General features: G+C 45.8%; 1 protein-coding gene across 2 annotated transcripts; it reads right to left on the minus strand.

Moving 5' to 3' along the window:
- Positions 1-419: 419 nt before the first annotated feature.
- Positions 420-13,432, minus strand: CCDC167 (coiled-coil domain containing 167). 2 transcript variants are annotated; one of them, XM_051783454.1, is made up of 4 exons: positions 13,367-13,432; positions 5,946-6,040; positions 3,362-3,414; positions 420-1,250 (listed from the first exon to the last, which is right to left on the minus strand). In XM_051783454.1, exons 1-4 carry the CDS (start codon positions 13,403-13,405, stop codon positions 1,147-1,149), a joined length of 291 nt encoding a protein of 96 aa, XP_051639414.1. In that variant the 5' UTR covers positions 13,406-13,432; the 3' UTR covers positions 420-1,146. The 2 variants fall into 2 exon arrangements, with proteins under 2 accessions (XP_051639414.1, XP_051639415.1); XM_051783455.1 differs by lacking the exon at positions 13,367-13,432 and adding an exon at positions 8,759-8,848.
- Positions 13,433-20,779: the final 7,347 nt, after the last annotated feature.

The raw sequence follows: 20,779 nt of genomic DNA on the forward strand, positions 1-20,779 counted from the left end.
TTTACTTTGCTTCCCCACAAAATTCTGGCCAGCAGTGTGTGTCAGTGTGGCGACAGAGATATGCCTTGCAGAGTTAAATTTTCAAGGCAGTCCCTTCTAAAGGCTTTCTGCCAAGTTAGAGCATGCTGAGGGCTACTTACTGTATGTCCCTGCATAAGAATCAGGGGACTACAGGGGACAGTCTCCAGTGCTCCTCTGCAGCATGCTAGGCTGCTTTCCTCTCAAAGGAAGTAGATTCCAGGCTGCAACAGACCAGTAACCACTGTTGAAACCTCACTAACCAGGGATGCTAAGTGCCTAACCCAGTCTAGGCTTATTATGTGTAATGTGTGCCAGCAGGGAGATGGTAGGATGGGAATAAAGCACTGCCTGAGAAACAGGACAAAATGAGAAATTAAAAAAAATCACAGAACAGGAAATTACAAGGTTGGATTATTTTATTTAAAACCCTACAGAAGCACTTCCATTTCTGGCAGTTATTAGTTAATTCTCTTCTGCAAGTGCTGATTCTCAAAGGCACAAAATGGCTACCAAGCTCTGATGCATTGGAGAGGCAGGCAGATCTTCTCAAAGCCCAAGCACCCAGATCTGAAGTTGTACGCTACTTGCTTGCATAAAAAGAGATACCTACGTACCTATGGTTTTGTGGAGGTAGGATTCCTTTGGTCCTGTAAGTCAGGGTGGAGGAGGAAACATCTTTAGTGCAGCTCTGCAAACACATAAAATCTTAAGGTCGCAATTCCTCAAGATTACTCTTCAGTTGAGGTTGGTGTCCCTTCATCTTATGGCTGAGTCACAGGAGCCAAGAAAGTGGCATGTCTGCAACCACAGGGGTCCTCTTCAAAAGGAGAACAAACTGTCTTCCTGCATCAGGCTGGGTGGTCTTGACTGTGTTTTGGGTAAGATGGCACCACCTTGAGCTCTGTTTGACCTGATTTTCAAGTGCAAGTGTGCTGTGATTTCTGTTTTGTCTCCTGTCCCCCTCAATTTGCAGAGAAAAATCTTCCCTACAATGAGGCTTGGAGACAGTAAACAAGAACAACATTTTGAAATGCTGATCCTCACTCTTGGAGGCACAGTGGTGAGAGGAGGAAGCACTCCTTGCAGGGGAGTCATTTGGTCAGCAGGGAGAATTCTTGACTGCAATCACATCGTCCAGCAGGCGTAAATAAGAGCAATCAGCAACGCCATGGCCACAGCAAGGGCAGCATTCTTGCGATTTTCCTTGCGAAGCGCACTCAGTTCTTTCTCTGGGAAACAAACAAAAGCCTTGCCTGTGAAGGTTCATCATGTTGCAGCCACATCCGCTTTCAAAACTCTCTTAAAAGCACAAAGCTACCTTGGCCATGGGCAACATTTTGGGAGCGGTACGCAAAGCTGCCAATTATAGGATGTGCCAAACAGGAAGTAAACTAGCGGGAACCCTTTCATTTGCTAACTCCCATCCTGACACTTGTGCTTGGGAATACTTCAGTGCCAGACCAGTTTCTGTTTGCAAATGACATTGCTGTAGGCCTCTACTAAGGACAGAGTTTGTCATTAGAATAATTGTTTGTTCCCTAAAAGAATGAAGGAGACAGAGGGCTAAGAGCTATTTCTAATATCTTCTAGAGGTAACAGCCTGGTAGCTTTTTCTATCGTTAAAATTTACTTAAATACAATTGTGGCTGCCTTTGAATGTTGCAGAATGTGGGTTTCCTTGTGCTTCAGAAGGATGAGTGTGGAACAGGTCTGAGCGTAGACACTCATTCTGTTGGGGTCTGAAGCTTTTTAGAGACAGGTTGCTATTCCTTGCCCTGGTTTACAGAACCACCACAGATACACAGAGATGAAGGAAGTGGCTACTGCAAGTATGGAGCCTTCTGATCTCCATTTCATTTCTGTTTCCTTTACAAAAGATGAGAACTCCTGTCTGGCTAGTTTGGTTCCACAAAACTTTGCTGGGTGGCACAGGCAAGCAGTGAGGCCTACAGCACTAAACACTGCATGGTCGAACAGCAGTAATTGTTTGGCAGGGCAAGGTTGGGTGGGGCCTGTCTCCAGAGTCGGACTGCTTTTGCTGCTGAGTTCATCTGCAGTAACTGCACAAGTTACTGCCTCTACAGTTTGCACCAGCAGCCTCCAGCAGTTCCTAAACTGGTATTGTTATCAAAAGAGACTCTTAGCTGTTCTTTCTGCCCCCATTCTTCATGTAATGCAAGCGTTCTCATGCAACTGCAGAGCAACCTGCTTAAATCTGCAAGGCCCCAGAGGAGGTGACACGGGCAGGAGGTCACATAACCTCACACACAGCAGTGCCAGCCTGAAGTGATGGAGCAATGCCATCATCAGCAGCTGCAGTTCATGACCTCAAGTGTGTCAGTTGGAATAAGTAAAGATTTAATCAGAGGCCATAGCAGTGATCTAAAAAGACTCTGTGCACATGCAGTGTGTTCTGTTCCAGAAGGAGCAGCCATCACCATTAGGTGAGGCTGTTGCTGCTGTCTGAGCTGCTGTCAGACTACTTTGCTGCCAGTGCTGGCTGACTGCTGGCTGGTGAAAGAGTGGCAGTGATGTGTAGAGTCTTCTGCTGTCTCTAGTGGTAGCTCCTCAGGGAACAGCTTTCAATCTATTTAAAGTAATGGCTACTCTTCTGGAAACAGTCCTTTAACAGGAGTTATAATTAAAAAGTTGCTGGCTTTCCACTCTCCAGGCCTTAAAGTACTGTCAAGCAGGTAACACACTAATCAACACTAGGAGTCTGAAGATGTGCAAAGCAGCATTCCTGGTGGAATGGACATGCTGTCAAGTTGTGGTAGAGCGGAGGGACTCTCATTTTAATTGTCTACAGCAAGACTTGCAGCAAGGAAAGACCCTGGCTCTCTAGAACTGCAGGGAGCACATCAGTGTGAATCCCTATGGTCCTGTGCTGAGTGGCCCCAGAAACTGATGCAGTAAGAACCTTCCCCAAGGAAGGTATACTTTGCAACACTCCTGATAGCACTTGCCAGCTTGCTTAGCAAGCTTCTATTAAAAAAAAAAAAAGGAAAAAAAATTAAAAAGGGGGGGAAGAAATGTTAAAAGCTACTCAGGCTGATCTGTTAGCTATGATTATCTAAAGACTAGTAATTTGGGGTATGTGAAAGGGACATTTTCCCCCCTTCATTAGCTGATGCTTATTTTTTTTCCCCTATGGTAGCACAGCTCAAGCAGGAGGATACAGACTCAAAATATGCTGACTACATTTCCCTCAGTCTAGCTCCCTTTGGCTGAACTTAAATTCAAAGGCAGAAGTCAGAGGTGGCAGGAGCTTGAAGACAAAGCTAAGCTGCAGCACTGATCCCATCCAGCCCAGAGGGACCATTTTTAATGAAGCTCTTACCATAGTTGTCAGCTTTGGTCATTAGTAAGTTTCTCTCTCTCTCCAGTGACTTTCTGTAATGAGAAGAGGAGTTCATTACCTGCGAGGCACAACACAGCCTATTTCTTTGCTTACATGATGGAAGAGAGACTGTCCCACTGCTGGGGATATCTGCTCACAGAATGAGCCCCTCACCCTTCACTGTGGAGTGATGACAGTTTAGAAACACCCAGTTGGGCAAGAGAAGCGATGCAGCATTTTAGATTATTTTTGCCTTCCTTGAAACTGCTTCCTGTCTCTTCTTTCAGGACAGTGTCAGTGTTCCTGAAGCAGCTACAAAGGGGTCTGTGTGTCAGAGAGCCCCTGCTTTAGTTCCCCCAGGTGGGGTAGGAAGTTCTGACATAGGGCAGGGTCCCCAGGTGCTCTCTGCAGAATCCTGCACCTCCAGCACACTGGCATAGTGCTGCAACAGTAATTCTTCTCACTGATAGAAGCCGGGATCCCTGTGTTGGGAGGTATCCAATTTACACAAATTGGTAAACTCAAGGAAACAAGCTGAATCCAAGCTCAATAGCAACCAGTTAAGCAACCTGTTATTATGCTGAAAACTCATGATAATAACAGGCCAGCCCAGCCCTTGTCTTAAACTGCACAAGATGATTAATTAATACACAGTTTAAAATATAAATGCATAACAAAATTCCTGAAAGCAGCAGCATTTCCATTCTGGCAGTGCAGACACAGTCACTCCTTTCAGACTATGAACATCAATACACATGCACTAACAAATTATCTCCTGGTTCCGAGAAGGCAGTAAGTGTAACAGAGTTTGTTGTTCCCCTTGGGGCAGAGCAAGAACTTGTAGGAGGAAAGAAATCCAAATCTATTTGCACAGCCAGTCAAGTAAGGGATGGCAAGAAAGCAAACTACAGCAGAGCAGCAGGAGAGGAAAGGGCTCTTAAATACAGCTGGGGAAAGGCAAGGGGGAGAGCAGCCAGGAGGAAGTGAGAAGACATTTACCAACATGACTGAGCTGCTTAGAAACTTGCCTTGTGAAGAGAGTCAAGGGAAGAAGCTTTGAGAATGAGACATGAAGAAACCATGACAACTGAACTTCAAAGTGGGAAAGCAGAGCTCTCCTTTGTGTACTGTGCACCGAATCAATAATTTTCGTCACAGTATGTACCTTCCTTCAGGGTTTTTCAAATGGTCTGGAATAGGGCAACTGAAGTTCTGTTTCTATCTCCATACAAGCTGTAAAATTCAGAAAAGGCCCCAGGAATCTCTATTTCTAGTTCTTTGCTCTAGGCCCTATATTTCAGAAAGAAACCATCATCTTTTCCATCCTGTCAAGTTATCACAACTGTAGGTTTGGTTGTTGGCCATCTAAGTACCAGATAAAGAATACACACAGTAAACAAGAAGAATTTACGCCTAGAAAAGGACTGATGAGATGAAGAGCTAAAGAGATGAGGGACAGGACCCTGTCTAAATATGGATGGGGATCTAAAACCCCAGTAAAGGAGCAGGGAGGGGAGAGTGCAAATGAGAGTTTAACAAAGAAGTTAAACTGAGGCTGATAAATATCAGGGTATGGAGACATCACCACTGCTAGGATCATTTCTAAGGGGTTCTGCTGGACAGCATTGTAGAGCAAACACCAGGATCAACAGAACCACTCCCTGGGTCTATAACTGAGCTTCCTGGCCTTTTTTGCTAGGAGCAGAGCAGTAGGATGCTGGTCACAGAGTCACAAAATATTCTGAATTAGAAGGAACCGTCAAGGATCATCAAGTCCAGCTCTTAAGGGAATGGCCCCTATGGGGATCAAACCCATGCCCCTGGTGTTAACAGCTCCAAGCTCTGACCAACTGAGCTAATCTCAGGTGACTGAAAGAATATCCTCAAACTGAGAGATTTGAGAATCAGCTGGAAGACTTAGAATCTCTTGCTTCACACTCAAGAGAAAGCAGGTTGTGCCTCTGTCTGCTACCAAATCCAGGCCAAAGTCCTTCCTTGAATCCCAGCTCTAGAAGCCAACAGTTGCTACCTCTACAGCAGTGACAGATTTCAGGGGGATTGTCCCTCTTAGCTTTCCCACAAAAAGCCAGTGTGTCAATGCATCCCTACATCCAGACACACGTGCAACATAGGCACAGGAAATCTCTCTCAGCCCCTTCTGCAGTTGCATCCCAGCCTGGTTTGGCCCTCAGTAGTAGCTGCTGCACATCGCCCCTGACTGAACTCATGCAGCTTTGGCAAGGCTTGAGCAACAGCATGCAGCAAACCTTTGCCAGACTCACAGAGCTGTCTTCTAGCAGGCCAGGAGTCAGATCTGCAAATTAAGTGGCAAGTTTTGGGCACTGCTTGTCTGGTTGTGGTGCAGGTTGGAGTCAGGCTGTTAACAAGATAAAGCTCTCTCCATATATCACTGAACTTCTCAAACAGCAAGTTCCCCAAGTAAGCTCCAAGCTGGGGGAAGAGAGTCTTGTCATGGGGAACCACAGACTCCCATCCTTTCAAGAGCCCTTGCTCAGTATTACAGCAGGGTGACAGGTAGCTGAAGTGCACAGCCACACCTGTGGAAGGAGGTGGTCATCACTACCTTCCTTCAGGGCTGAGCTTCTCCCTGCGCAGCTTAAGATCCACCTCTTCCATGCTCTGTCTGCAGCGTGCCAGCTTCTCCTCCAGTCCATCGATCTGAAAAACATCACACCAGTCACCATCATTTCCTGCCTCAGCTAACACCGATCCATTCCCACGCAGATGAGAAGGGTGGCAGCTCAGCCACTCCACCTTCTTCGTGCCCTAATCAAGGGAGGAGCCCCAGCTCTGTGTAGAGCTCACAGCACAGAAAGCCCTTCACCTCCCAGATCAGCCTGTATTATACCCCAGGCAACTATGACATCGTAATGCCAGACACAGCCAAGCCAGCCCTGATGCTGCCAGTTGTGTGGCTGGCCAGCACCTTTCTGCTAGGATCTGGTCCTGTTCCAGCCTGTTCTAGTTTCTTTGCATGTGGGTCCATAAGCAAAGATGTGATCTAAGGCATCTTTAGGCAATTAAGAAGAAAAAAAAGAGACTGGCCTAGGCCAAAGCCTGAGGTACAAGGTCTTGATTTAGCATTGTGAATGGATGCAGAAGTTCATGGGATGTGCCTACGAAGCACCCTCAGCTGTCTGAGGGTGAAAAGGGGGAAAAAGGGGAAAGAAACACTGATACCTACCATCTTTTACCCAACTAAATCTACAACAGCAACAGTGGTCTGCAGAGTATGCTCAAGAGAGCATTCAACCCTGCCTCCACACCTTCCACTTGCACCAAATTTTGGAAGCAACATGTTCCCCTGCAGAAGAACACTGGTCATCTCCTTGTGTCTCCTCATCAAGCATCCTAACAGCTACCCTCCTCCTGTGTCTTCCTGTGGAGGGGAGTAACTGTGGCTAAGCACAGGAGGGGTTGATCTAGTTGTGTGCAAAGGGATTGCCCAGGAGGGAATCCTACCGTGGGCAACAGTTCTGGGAATCATTCCTCTCTTCTGCCTGGCAACCAGAGTATAGACATCTTTAGGAAAACTTTCTTTCAAGCTTGCTGCCAGCAGGGAAACAGTGGGACTAATCAGATAATATGAACATAACAACCTAGCCTGAAAGCAAACAGCCTTGGTGCCCTGAGATGGCAATGACCTCTCTTTTTAGCTACTTAGCGCAACACTCCTGCTGTGCCTGGTTCTCCAGGGAAGGCCAGGGCTGGCTAGATGGAAGGCAGCACAGCCTCTTTGTGGTGGGAGCCTTAACACACTAGAGACTGAGAGGCAGCACAGTCCCAGGAAAAGTACTGAGGTGGAATAAGCTGCCTGGACATAAGCTGCTCTAAGGTGGCTCAGAGCACAAACACTCCCATAAACAGTGATAAGGGAAACAAAATCAAAGGTAGTGATCCCTAATTATTGTTGCTTTGGGGATCAGCTCTGTCCAGAGCTCATTAGCAATTCACACCTTCTGCTCAGGAAAGGCAGGCAAGCATCATAAATAAGCAGGACGTGAGAAGAGGCTTGACGCAAAACGGGGAACAAAACAGACCATAAAAAGAAGTTTAGCCAGTCAGCTGAATAGTCTCACTGCAAGGAGCACAGCAGAGCTGGGCAGGAGGACACATATAACAAGGCTCAAGTAAGTCTTTTATTTACCAGATAGCAATTTCAAAGTCCTGTGTTATTAGGCAACTCTGCTAGGGCCGTTGAGATGCCAAGCTCCCCAGAGGCACCTGCACAGCTTCCCCTGAGCCCAAGGGGAGCACCAAAGCACATCACCTGATCCAGAGCACATAGAACGGCACTTCTGTGTTTGGCAATGCTTGGGTTTGCCTGGATGGGGAAATGGATATTTTTGAATCATGTCAGCTTAAAATGCATTTGGTCAGGGCAAAGAAAACTGTTCTCCTCCATTTTCAGCTGTGCCAGTTAGGAATGTTAATTCCAGCTGCTCATCAGTATGTCATCCACTACAGGTCAGTCAGCATGATGCTTCAGGGCCAAGTAAGGGCTTTGTCCAGGTCAGCTCTGACCACAGTTATCAGCAAGTTAATTTAATGGCAGAGTGCAGCAGAGTAGAGGTGGGGTGGTCCATCCAGTCCAGTTTAAGAACTACCATCACCTTTACCAACTCCTACCATTTAAAAATGACTGTCTCTGCTCCCTTAGATATTGGAAACCCTCACATGCACACACAGCAAGGGATGCTCCAGTATGTGTTATTTGGCTACTCCTTAGCCAGTAAACTTATTACAATGCACCATGCCTTCCTGGGAAATACATTTAAAAATAATGTTAAACAATAACAATTTAATGAGAGCTTTAGTCAGCTGCCAACCCCACCACTAAATTAATCCATGCCACTGCACTCCTCTCCTCCAGAACTGCTCCTCCTGGGCAGTCTGCAGTTGCTCTCACTAGGACATTCTCTGCCCATTCTTCCCTCATTTCATGAGACTCAACAAGAGGATACTCCACCCAACTCTGTCAACGCTTTTACTTTCTGCTGACTAAAAATCTCCAGATTCCACATAATACTTTAAAAGTTTCAACTGGTGTTACTGCTCTTAAATCAAAACCAAAGTTTGGGTCCCCTGCTGGAGAGCAATAATTTTCTAATAAACCACATGCCCTAGAATTGCACCATCAGCTTTGCTGAGCTGAGGGCACAAGGGACAGAAAATAATCAGGAAAAAAAAAAAAGAAGTAAGGAAGGAGAAACAGACTGCTGAATGAACAAAATACTTTTCCTTCAGAATCTCTCTATTTCTGCTCTTCCAGCTAGTCTAGGGAATTGGGGGTTGTAAGAAAGGACAGAGTGAGGATTCACAGATGTTATCCATTCACCATGCCTCAGTTTCCCCACTTATAAACTGGGACAATACCATCTGCCTCCTGAAGGTAGCTCATTTGCACTAGAAGCCTCAGACAACGCCGCTACCTCACTTGGGATTTGGGATCAGTTCCTGGAAGCCAGGAGTTCTCGGCAGCTCAGTCATCCAAATAATTCTTCACTGCAGGACAAAGGAAAGGCAGAAATAGAAAATAAGCACAGGGAAAAATCAGACTAATGCCTGGGATTTACTGATTACTCTCTGGGCTGCTCAGGAAACTCCCAGGGGAGCATAGTCTGTAAAATGGTAGCACAAGAAAATCTGTTGAGCTTTGGCATAATTCCCTATGCAGCTCTCCAGGAGAGCAATCCTAAAAGCAGGGGCTCACCTGAGCTAGCTGTGGATGGAAAGCTTTCCCTCCTACTAACTAATACAGGAGAAGGTTAGTTGGGGTATGTACCTAGGCATACTGGAAGCCCACAGGAAAAGAAAGAGCCAAGCTCGCTTAGCTGACCCATCCCTGCACTTCACACTGCCTTATCATTTTAGTGGCAAGCTCAGCACAGTATCTCATAAGTTGCAACGACGAAGCCTTCCTCCCTGTAGCTCTCCTTTCCATGAAGGGAATCCTCTGGGACAGAGCTGAAATGCAGCACTCAGAAAGCTCACATGACAACTCAGTTCACAGCTGGTAGCAGGGACACAGGACTTCACTCCCAGCAACATCTATAAGTAGTGCCAGTTAAAAGAGGTGAGTGAAATGGGTGCTTCACATCCAGGCAGCAGCTCAGAGCATGCAGAGCTGCCCTTCTGAAGCTCATCATTAGACACTCCACAAAGTCAGGTCCCAGCAGCTTTGGATGCACACAGAGATCTAAGACCAGATGCCTCCTTTGCTCCACAGGTATGACAAGGCATTGGGCTATTTTTGTTGAATTCTGGCAATACTCGCTCACAATCTGGAAACCTTTTTAAGCCAGAGGGACCTGGAATGGATTTCAATCCAAACTGACTTATATGCTGATTACAAATATCATTTGCGGGGACCATGTTAGGCAGGAAGCCCAAAATGGCTCACATAAAGGCAAAGAGAGAAGAGAAAAAGAAGCAGCTTTGCTTACAGAGTTGAGCTGGATCCCATTTAATACATTTTGTAATGAATTAATAAAATCTTTCTTTCCAGCAGAAAGGCTAAAAGCGCTTTTCAAGAACTGGCATCCACCCTCTGCTTTTATGAATTCCCTAATTAAGATACTGGCAAAGAGCCATTATCACACATACGTTGACATCCAACAGCATTAGGTAATGAGGTTTTCATCTTGTGACCCTCATAAAACAGATCAAAGCCAACTGAAGAGGTAGGGGCAAATGCAAAAACCCTTGTCTGAGCAGTCTTTACATGCCTTATCACCTGCCAGCATACTTGAGCCATTCTTTTCACAGAAAAATTAACGGTTCCTTCATCCACAAATTTGGCTGGATTATTGTCAGTCCAGCAGAAACAAGTTTTGTTTAAATTCAAGTGGTAACTTGCAGTTCATGTACACACTTCCATTTTCTCCACGCTCCTGGAATCATTTTGCATGCTGGCAAATAATTTCACACATGCTCTACCCACAGTGTGCTTGGAAATATTTATCAGACAAGCTACTACACAGCAGAGGATGATCCTCCAGCAAACTCTTTTTTGCAGAACAACCCTCTGCATTGCTAAAGGAGAAAAGGCTGGATCCTACCTGCATCTCTTCCTTCAGCCTTGGAGAGACTATCCCATAAGCATATCCTGCCTCAGCTCAGACTAGTGCTTTTTGAAAAATTCTGTAAGAACAGCTTTACTGAGTAAAAACTATGTCGGCCTTTTCCCTATTCTTTATGCTCTTCCATAGATAGTCATTAGGAACTGCCCTGTCAGAAGCAGCAATGCACAAAGTAACAATACTTTCTCTAAACACACACCTGACATTTTACAGCTTTGGCACTGTCTGAGTGCAGGGTGTTCTCTTTGCATTTAATGCACTGTACTGCTTCCGTTATTTTTTTTTCAGTTGTTGTCTGATCCACAAGTATATTTTTAAGGGTTACAACATCCTCTGAAAGGGAGTTTCACAGCACAGCCACAGGTTATGGGAAGAACCCCTTCTGTTTGTTCTGAGCTAGTCAGCTCCTTGTTTCATTTGATAGCCCTAATTTTTTATTGACAGTGAAGGTTCATTCTTTGTTTAAAGTTACAAATAGCATGCAGAGCATATAGACCTATATTGGGTCCCCTTGCAGTTGTGTTTTCAAGCTTAAAAGGACCTGGAATGCCTGGCAGAATCTTGCATAAAAGTTTTCCACACCTTTGATCATCCTTGTCACTCTCTTAAGTTCTTTCCATTTTCATTATTTTGCTACAAAATGGACCAGTCTCCTCAGTTTCATTTGCCTGACGAGTTTCCTCAAGAGAGTTCTGTGCAGCTCAGCATTGTCAGTAGGGCTGCCTGTTGAAAGACTAGAGAGCTATAGGAAAGAAGTGAGGTGAGTTTAAACCACCACAACATTATGGAGATGCATTTATATCGGTTTAAACCAGATCATATTAATTACACCCACAATTTGTAAGTGCAAGCCACTGTGATAGGAAAATTGCATTCATTTAGCATCATGACTTCAGTTAAACAAGCATGACTCTGCCTAGATGAGGCCTTTCAAAACTATCATGTATAATGTCATATTAAGACTCATTTGGAAAGTTTTCTGTACAATCATAACAGCTCAGAAGGTAATACTAAACAGAATAAAAGTTTAAATTATGAAATCAATATCTTGGTTGTCATGCATTCTGATACCTGAAACACAGCTCTCTTCCTCTGGCTTAAAGGGATTTTGTTTTCTTCCTCCCTAACTGCTATTCAGTACCTTTGTCATCACTGCAAGTGGAAAGAATTTTATCTTTTAGCAGTATCTTTGCACTGAGAGGTTTTCACCTGTAACACACCAAAAAAGAGTAGTTCTACAGTCCTTTCAAAACTAGTGTGTTCCATCATAACAACTTCTAAAAAAACCCCCCAAAACCTAAACCAACTACAAGTCCCCAGACACTTTGCAAGAATTTTTTCTGGCAGCTAAAATCAGTCTCTTTTCATTCTGTGACCAAGAGATCCCTGACAGGCTCAACCTTTTAACTATCTCTCTTTTTGTAAGGTAGACCCTACTACTTCAACTCCCCTTGTCTACCATATCTCAAACAACAACCACCAAAAAAGCATTTCAACTCCCTGCTAGGCTCACCGAAGGGAAGCTTGGACAGTCAGCACACTCTCCTCTGGACTCCCTTTGGTGGTTATATTTGGGCTAGAGTGTCTAGAAATGTCTGTGTCTCTAATGAAAGCATAACCAATGAAACAGACAAGAAAACTACTATAAACTGAACTCCCAATCATATGACATAGTAGGATGAGAGGGAATCTCAACAGCATTCTCAAAGGTGGGTGCCAAGAGGATGGTGCCAGACTCCTTTCAGTGGTGCCTAGCGACAGGAGGACGAGCAATGGCCATAAACTGAAGCCCAAGAAGTTCCCCCTCAGCATCATGAAGAACTTCTTTACATTGAGGGTGGCAGAACACTGGACCAGGCTGCCCAGGGAGGTTTGGTTCTCCCTCTCTGGAGACATTCAAAACCCACCTGGACACGTTCCTGTATAACCTGCTGTAAGTAACCCTGCCTTGGCAGGGGGATTGGACTAGATGATCTCCAGAGGTCCCTTCCAACCCTAACGATTCTGTGACATTCACCTTTAGGTTAATGGCTGATGACACAATAACTACAAGCCCCAAATCCTTTACCTGGCCTTTCTACTCTGGTTATTTTGGTCTGCTATGCATAATCTCACCCGAAAGTCTTCAGGACAGAAAGGTGACCAGTGAAGTTCACTGGTTCATTGATTCTGCCCCATCTCAGCCATTTGGGATGAGCTTTCATGCCTTTGCTGTCCCCAAAGTATCCACAACCCTCAGATTTGAACTACAGGCTCTCCACTGCCTCCTCGGAGTCACTGTTCAGCACAAGAGCCAGAACAACGTATGCTTCAGAGACACCTTATCTAACACGACTCAGACTGTTAACACAAATGTAAACCTTCAACAAAGCTTACCAGCAGCCCTCCTGCCACTCAGCAGATTACAGAATCACGGAATCACAGAATGGGTCAGAGTGGAAGGGACCACCGTGCATCATCTGGTCCAACCTAAGGTCATCCTAGAGCACATGGCACAGGACTGCATCCAGACAGTTCCTGAGTATCTCCGGTGAGGGAGACAAAACACCCAAGTGCAACAATAAAAAGGCATTTTTACAAGGGAGGTGTGTTATTAAAAAACAGCCTTTCCCCCTCCTCCTCGCTGTGATTTACAGGCCCCTCACATGCTGGTTCACCACCGGGCTCCTCACAAGAAGCAGAAGGAGCTGCCCGTGTCCCGCACACGGCTGACTCCCACCGCCGCAAGGCCCACACCGCGCTGGGGCCGCAGCAGCGGGCACAGCCCCACCGCCCCTGACGGCACTGGCTCCAGGGCTCGGCGGGAGCAGGGACACCAAGCGCCATCGCTCACGGCCCGGCGGAGAGGACAAGGACGGCGCTCGGTGCTCCCGCTCCCGACCCGGCCCCCGCCCCCCCTCACCTCCCGGGCCACGCTCGGCCACGCGCGCCGCCTGCTCATCGTCCGGCCCGGCCCGGCCGCGCATGCGCACGGCTCGGTGATGGGCCGCGCTGGGCGGGGAGGGAGCGAGCGCCATCTTGGCGAGGGCGCTGCTGCCCGGGCTCTCCGTCGCAGCCCGTTCCAGTGGTGATGGATGAGGGATGGTTGGAGGAGGACGAGCAGGCCAGAAAGCTAAGGTGGGACCTATTGGTCCTGCCTCGTCCTGCCTCGTCCTGCCTCTCCACCCCTCAGAAACCCCTGCTCCCTCGGGCGGGGGGTCTGTAGGGTGCTATCTGTCCCGTCTGTCCCAGAGGGCAGATCCGAACTGATCATCTGGTTTTCCCCCAAAGGGAGTCAGTGCAATCCTGCTCCTGGCCTGCACCGGGCAGGACACTCCAGCCCAGCTCTTGTATTGCTGGGGGTCAGGGCTCACCTAGAAAGAAGGCAATTTTGGGAACACCAGGCAAACCCAGCACAGCTGCTTTGCTGCATGTTAGGATCACTGAGATTTTTTTTCTGGACATCAGGAGGAATTTTTTCATGGAACGGGTTGCTAAACATTGGAATGGGCTGCCCAGGGAGATGATGGAGTCAACCTCTCTGGAGGTATTTAAGGAAAGACTGAATGTGGCATTTAGTGCCAAGTTCTAGTTGACATGGTGGTGATCAGTCATGGGTTGGACTCAATAATCTCAGAGGTCTTTTCCAACCCAAATAATTCTGTGATTCTGTGATTAAGGCTGTCCTTGGGACTTCCTACTCAAACATCAGCTTTATGTTAAAGCAGCTGAGGAAAAGTGGGCTTTGTGATCTACCAGCAGACAGCACTTTGTGCATGCTAGCCAGTTCATTGCAAGATACTTATCACAATGTTACATATGCATGGAAGCTCTTGTTCTGTCCCGAGAAAGCTTTTATGAAACACTGCTATCTGGTATTTAAAAAAGAAACAACCAACCAACCAGAAAGAAACAACCAGCCAAGAACTACTGAAATGCATTTGTCTTCAGGGTAGGAAATGATTGCTACATGACAAAGAACAGCAGATCTATTTGCTGACCAAAAAATAGAAGGCTGGGCAGCAGCAGCATTTATTAGACACACAGACTGAATTTTCATTTTGACTAAATAGCCTCTGCTGACTGAAATTTTGCTAGGATGGCAGGAGTGCAGATGCCTGTCATAGAAAGAGTGATATTACTGATACCTAATTAGTGTGTTTCATTTTTCTTTCAAACAACAGCCCCCTACATTTTTACTACGTGAGGTAGTATGTGTTGGTAACAGCATCAATCTCATTTTATGTCTGGAGAAAATGAGGGACAGCTGTACTGTTTTCTGCTTCCCGGTCTGGTACTTGACTCCATGATACAGAACCTATACTGCTGAACCTAAAGGAGCCAGAACTCCCACCTCCAAGGTGAGACACAGATAACTGCTTTCCAAGCAGAAGCAGCTCAGTCAGAAGGCAGTAAAGAAGCTGAGGAGGACCCACCCAGCAGCTCCGGAAAAGCACAGCGTCAGGGGGAGGGAGAAAATGAAAAAGAGTGAGAATGTTATTTTTTCCCCCTCTTAGAAGACTTACTTAGGGAGTGTAAATACAATCTAAAAATGCATACAGGTTTGAAGAAAGCCATCTGTTATGGTTTGCAATGGGCTGAAATAGCCATCAGTTCAGCAGAAAGCATTTTCTCCTTTACAAAGGTGAATATTGATTCAGGGCAGGACTGTCAATTCTCACATATACACTTCTCCTCAGAGACAAACATACACCATTTTCCAGGCAGACGACTGTGACCTTTGTTGTTACATCTTTTGGGAAGACAGAAAGGGGGAACTGGTTCCTCTCTCACCAAGAAGCCACCATTCCCACTGTTGCAAGCAGCAATTTTCAATTCTCATGTTACTCCTCCTGGCACTCCTAAATCCATCAAGCTGGTAACTTCATTATGCCTGTTATGTGGTCTTGGGTCTCCTGGTTCTGCCCTCAGCTGACACTTTCTCTTCATTCTTCCCTGTGTCATATCTTAATTTCCTTTGTAATGTCATTCAGGTCATCTGCATGCTAATGCAAGAAAGAACAACTGTTCTTTTTCCTCAGCAAACTTGTAATATTTTCCTTCTTGAAACCTGAGGAAAAGAGATGGAAGTTTTTCACATGCAATGTCATCAGCTTCTGTATTTTAGAATAACCACAGACATGAGTATGAATTTGAAGTACTCCATATCAAACTGACTTGATGGCTGCTGACTGGCCATGCACATATCTAAACTGGAAATCAGAAGTTTCTAGCTGTGAGAGCAATCATATTATGGAACACATCTCCTGCCAGAGGGGTAAGAGGAAAAGAGTGGAATAGTTTTTAGTAATCTCTTGAATGGGATAGTCTAACAGAAAGCCTGTAAGAGAAAGGTGTAGGATGTGATGACATACAGGTGAACACCAAATAACATATCCAGTACTGAGATTGGATTAAAGTCCTGGTAAGATTGCTCAGGGTCTCTGATTAGGCTGTCCCTGCACTGGGGGTCACATCCCTGCAGCCAAAATGAGTGATGAAGTGATGTTGGAAACTAAAAATAACACAAGTGTCAGTCTGAAAGGAAAATTCAGAAGACACTCCACCTACATACCCAGAGGCAGGATCAAGTACCCTGATGCCACCCAAGCAGATGTTTGCCTTATCTGTGCTTAAGGAGTGCCAGGGATGCTGCCACCTCCTACCTGCTACACTGCTCATTGACTGATGGTTGGGAAGGTTTCCCTCTTTGTAACCAAACTGAGCTTGTTGCATCTTGACCTATTCTCAGCACACATGGGGAGGAATTGATCTGCATCTTCTAACAACCTTATGTATTTGAGGTTCATTATCATATTCCCTCTTCTCTTTTCTTCCTACTAGACTAAACCCTCTCAACCCTATGTGTTTTGCACCTATTATATACCATTTGTTACCTTTCTGCAGTCCAAACCTAGACTAATCCTCTTTAACTCGGGGGTATGGAGAAAGAAAAAATTACCCCCTGTGCAAGACCGATATGTTGTTGTCTTAAACATTGTCAAAATCATAGAAAGACTTTTTGTCAAACTGCAAGAAAAAAACTGCCTGTCTGCGACCACCGAAACACCCTCCCCTCCCAACCCCCCCCCCCATATGCTTCCTGACTGTAATTTAGACTGTGATGGAAACTTGAGATAAGATTATTGTCTAATTATTTCAGGTCTAAGAAGAAGTAAACAAGGCTGAGTGAGTGGAGGAGGAGAAGAGTTTTGGGCGTGTGATAACGAAATCTAGTGAGTGGAGGAGGAGAAGAGTTTTGGGCATGTGATAACGAAATCTCTCCACACAAAACACGACTAACTCCCCCCTCCAGGAAGGCCACATACACACAGGACATTCATGTGAGAGGAGCTGAGAAGGGGTCATAAACCATCAAAGACCCTCAAAGTGCCGTCCAAACTCATTCCTGAGGCCTTCTACCACCACAGGACTGCACTGTGATCCAAGTGATGCAACTAATCCAGAGTCTGTCTCAAGAGACTGTAAAGCTTGCCCAGGGGAGGTGCCTGGGCATCTCCTGAATGTATATTAATCCACTGGACTCTTATGTTTTGCGGGACCCTCACCACCAAGAAGACCAGAAGAACCAGACCGGCAAGATGCCACTGGGTTCCACAGAGTGGTGATACATATTCTATTTAATCTCCATCACTCTCTTTCTTCCCCCACCCCTTTTTTCCTATTTCTTTCTGTCTCTCTCTCTGCCTCACATTTACTGTTGAATAAAATCCATACTATTGACTTCGGCATACAGTCTTGTTTGCACCTTAATTTGGGCAGAGGCATTTCTAATAATTTTAATATCTGGATCATGACACCCCCTTTGTCTTATAGGCAGTGTGCCCGAGTAATACAGCCAAGAAGGAAATTTGCCTTTTAATGCAATACCTTCTCAATGGCAATTCATAATCAGTTCATGGTCCTGTAACTCCTCAATGCATTTCCTCAGTGCTGAGGTCTAGGCACTTTTTTTCTTTACTGGTGCATTTAATTTCTTCCCCTTCTCAGTTCAGTATTTTCACTAGTTTTATGAAATTTTAGATTGCTGATTGTGAGCTATTTCTCCAGTTTGTCAAGATAATTTTTTTTTCCTGTCGTGCCTTCAGTCTTGCCTGCTCTTCCAGACTTGGGGCCAACTCTGCATTTTATAAACACACTTTATTTCATCATCTAAGTCATTGGGGAAGCTAGTTGATAGATCTGGCCAGGCAGCCCTTGGACTGATCTCTGTAAGTCCTCTTGGTCTGATAGCAAACTACTGATAAGTAGTTGCAGAGCGCATATCCATGACAAATATCATACAGGATTGTTTCAGAAAGCCTTACTACACATCAGGATAGCCTTCACTGCTGGGCTTACTCTCTCCGCTATTCCAATTACTGTGGCAAAGAAAGTTAAACAGTTTTACATGATTTGTTCTTCGCTTTCTTTCTGCTGGCTTTTTCTTATCGCCTGATTATCTTTAAGTGATAACAAATTGATTATTTAATAATTTGTTCCACATTCACTGAGGAGATGGAAAGATAATCACTGAGGACTGAAGAATCAAAGTTTTCAGGAAGGTTTAGGGACACTTGCTGATTTTTATCAGGGCAGTACTGACTTTGAGGGTAATTTAATAGAACAGACATTAAGTCTTCACTAGTAATTAAGTCTTTACTAGTAAATTAAAAAACATCAGGAAATGTTCCTAGAATACAAACTCAATCGCTAGAAGTAAGTGTCAGCACACCCCTGGCATGGTTTGACTTGGTCCCACTAGAACTGTCCCAGAAAATTTCCAGGCATGATTTGGGAGTTGTAGGCACAGGACCATTCCCAATAGGCTTTTTCATAAGGTCACTGTTTCAGAGGTGAAGAAAGTTTAGTAATAGCGGCGTGAGCCGTTTGGTGCTAGTTTACAAGGTGTGTCTAGGAGAATGTTCCTGGGCACTCCTGATTTACTGCCTTCCTACCTCTTTTTGCCTTCTCCATCTGTAAGATTCACTGCGCTTTGTAAGCACAAATGAATCAGTCCACTGACAAGTCTGAGAGGAAGCTGAGGCCAGACATCTCACTTTATAGATGTTAGGCAGTATCTGGCCCTGTCCGGGCTAGCACTGAATCAGGGGCATGACCTCTTATCCTTGGCTATACCATGGGAAGCAGCCCTTCATCTCCCAAGCATGTCCTTCCCCAGCTTGTCAGACAATGTGTCATGGACACTAAGCCAGGAGGGACCTTCCAGGGACCTTCTGAGAATAGGTTTCCCCAGCATAGAGGATGTCCAGTTGTATCCCAATGCCGTGTCTCCTCTCTTCTCCCAGCTCTGCTGTACCACATGCAGCTGGTCATAGGGATCACAGAAGGAAGGAAGTCACTGCATCATGTCAATGTCTGCAGGGGAAAGCGGAGGTGACAGACTGTATACTTGCACCTGTGAAGAGATGGAGGGAAGCATCTTACTGCTGAGGGCAGCCAAAGATGAGCGTTTCCTGGGACAGGACAACTCCCAGCACAAAGGAATAAGCAGAAAATGCTACCACTGTAGAGGCTGTGTGTCGACCTCCTGGAGGAAAAAAACCCCTGAGTGCAAGGGAGGCAGACAACAAGCTGAGAGGTGCCCTGAGCTAGAACTGTGGTATGGAGCGTTATTATCCCACCACTTTTCTCCTGGAGGACCAGGAGGGATATAAATTCCCTCTTTTCTCCCCAAGCACTGTAAGCAGGGATGAAATTGCATCTTGTGGTGATGACCAGGGGACACAATTCCAGTGCAGACATGTCTGCCCCTAGGGGGGACAACTGCAGAATTAAATGCCACCAGGGAGCAGAAGAGCAGCAGAAAGCATTGTCAGATTTCAGTCATCTGAAAGGTGCTCCTGTAGGGTGGGGTGTTTTTTTATTTCTGGGAAGATTGAGAAGCCAGTGGACTGTGTCTTCAGTTTGTGTGCATCATGTTCTCTGCTCTTACCTTGATGGGCTTCACACAGATTCTGGGAACAGCTTGAGATGATAGAATTAATTAAATGAAATTAATCAAAACAACCTACCCGGAGATAAAACTGGCATCGGTGAAATGCAGAGTTGGGCCAAGAAGGGATTCTGTACTCAGGGCTAATGCCTGCTCTCATCAATAGATTCTGTTTGGATGAAATCCCATGTCATACACGCCTCAGTCAAAGATGAGGGGCTCTGAGGAGTTGTGTGCCTCATGCAAGATCACGTCTGTCCACGCAGTGCGGTAATTGCAGTGGGAACAGATGGAGCCCTGCTTTTCACAGAGCCAGGCACAGCGTGTAATCACTGATCTAGCTTTGATGCTGAATGAAGCTGAACTCCAAATCATGCTGTGTTAGTGTGGAGGAAGCAGGAGAACTGGAGCAATGGCTTTTAGAGATGTAATCTAAGAGGAATCCATGGGTCTAGTGGGTGTGTCTGCAAACCTGGGAACAGAGGTACAGATTTGCCCAAATGAACTACTGAAAATTGGAGATTCCCCTCTGCTTTAGTCTCTGCCTCTTTCCCCAGCACGTGCCAGCCCAAGTTTTCTTATGCCAGGTGCCAGTTTGGAGGCATTTTTTTGGGCCTGTCCCAGTCATTTATGTTCTTTGCTTTATGAAAGCATTACTGTCCTCCCAAAACCACCTGTGTCAACCTGAGGGTCTATGAAACTCTGTGGGCATGATTTTTATCTATTGAGCAAGGATAAAAGCATGGTTAGAAGAAAAAATATCTGTTCAAGAGTGAAGTGGTCAGATGTATTGTGGGGATGGGTCCATTATAAATATCTGAGAACAGAAAGAGAGACCCAAGCAACTTTATGAAGTGCTGTGTTATTGGGGCCACAACCCCGTGGCTGGGTTTATTCTGCAACCAGCAGAGGTACATCCATCACAGAGACGGGAAGCGTGATGCAGTACAGGGTCCCAGTGGTTGCCTGGGAAGTCACAGGGAGCTGTGTATTTCTGAATCAGGGCATGGCTGAGTGGAACAGCATGTCCTGCTTTTAACATTTGGCAAGTATCAGGGGAAGGAAAACGTGGCCATCGCAGTTCCGCCAGACAAGTTCACTTATGACCTGCATGTGGGGTCTTGCAGAGTCTCTTGAGGAGACCCCCGTGGACTTCCCTGCCAGTTCAAAATTGGATGACTGGCTTTATAGCAATGTTTTGACTTGGGTGTCTCAGCTATGTTCAGAACCTGAGCCCTTTCTTGGAGATTTATCCCCTTAAGTAGGCTTCAGGAAGCCAGAAAGTACTTATTTAGCAAATATGCTGCAGACATTTAGGGTGACGAGGTTGGCCTGCTGATACAGAGCTCACACACTGCATTTGTGGTCCTATGCTGGGAC

Source organism: Manacus candei, unplaced genomic scaffold, assembly GCF_025592945.1.
Source record: "Manacus candei isolate 608988 ecotype Guabito, Panama unplaced genomic scaffold, ASM2559294v1 h1tg000017l, whole genome shotgun sequence".
NCBI classification, from domain to species: Eukaryota; Metazoa; Chordata; class Aves; order Passeriformes; family Pipridae; genus Manacus; species Manacus candei.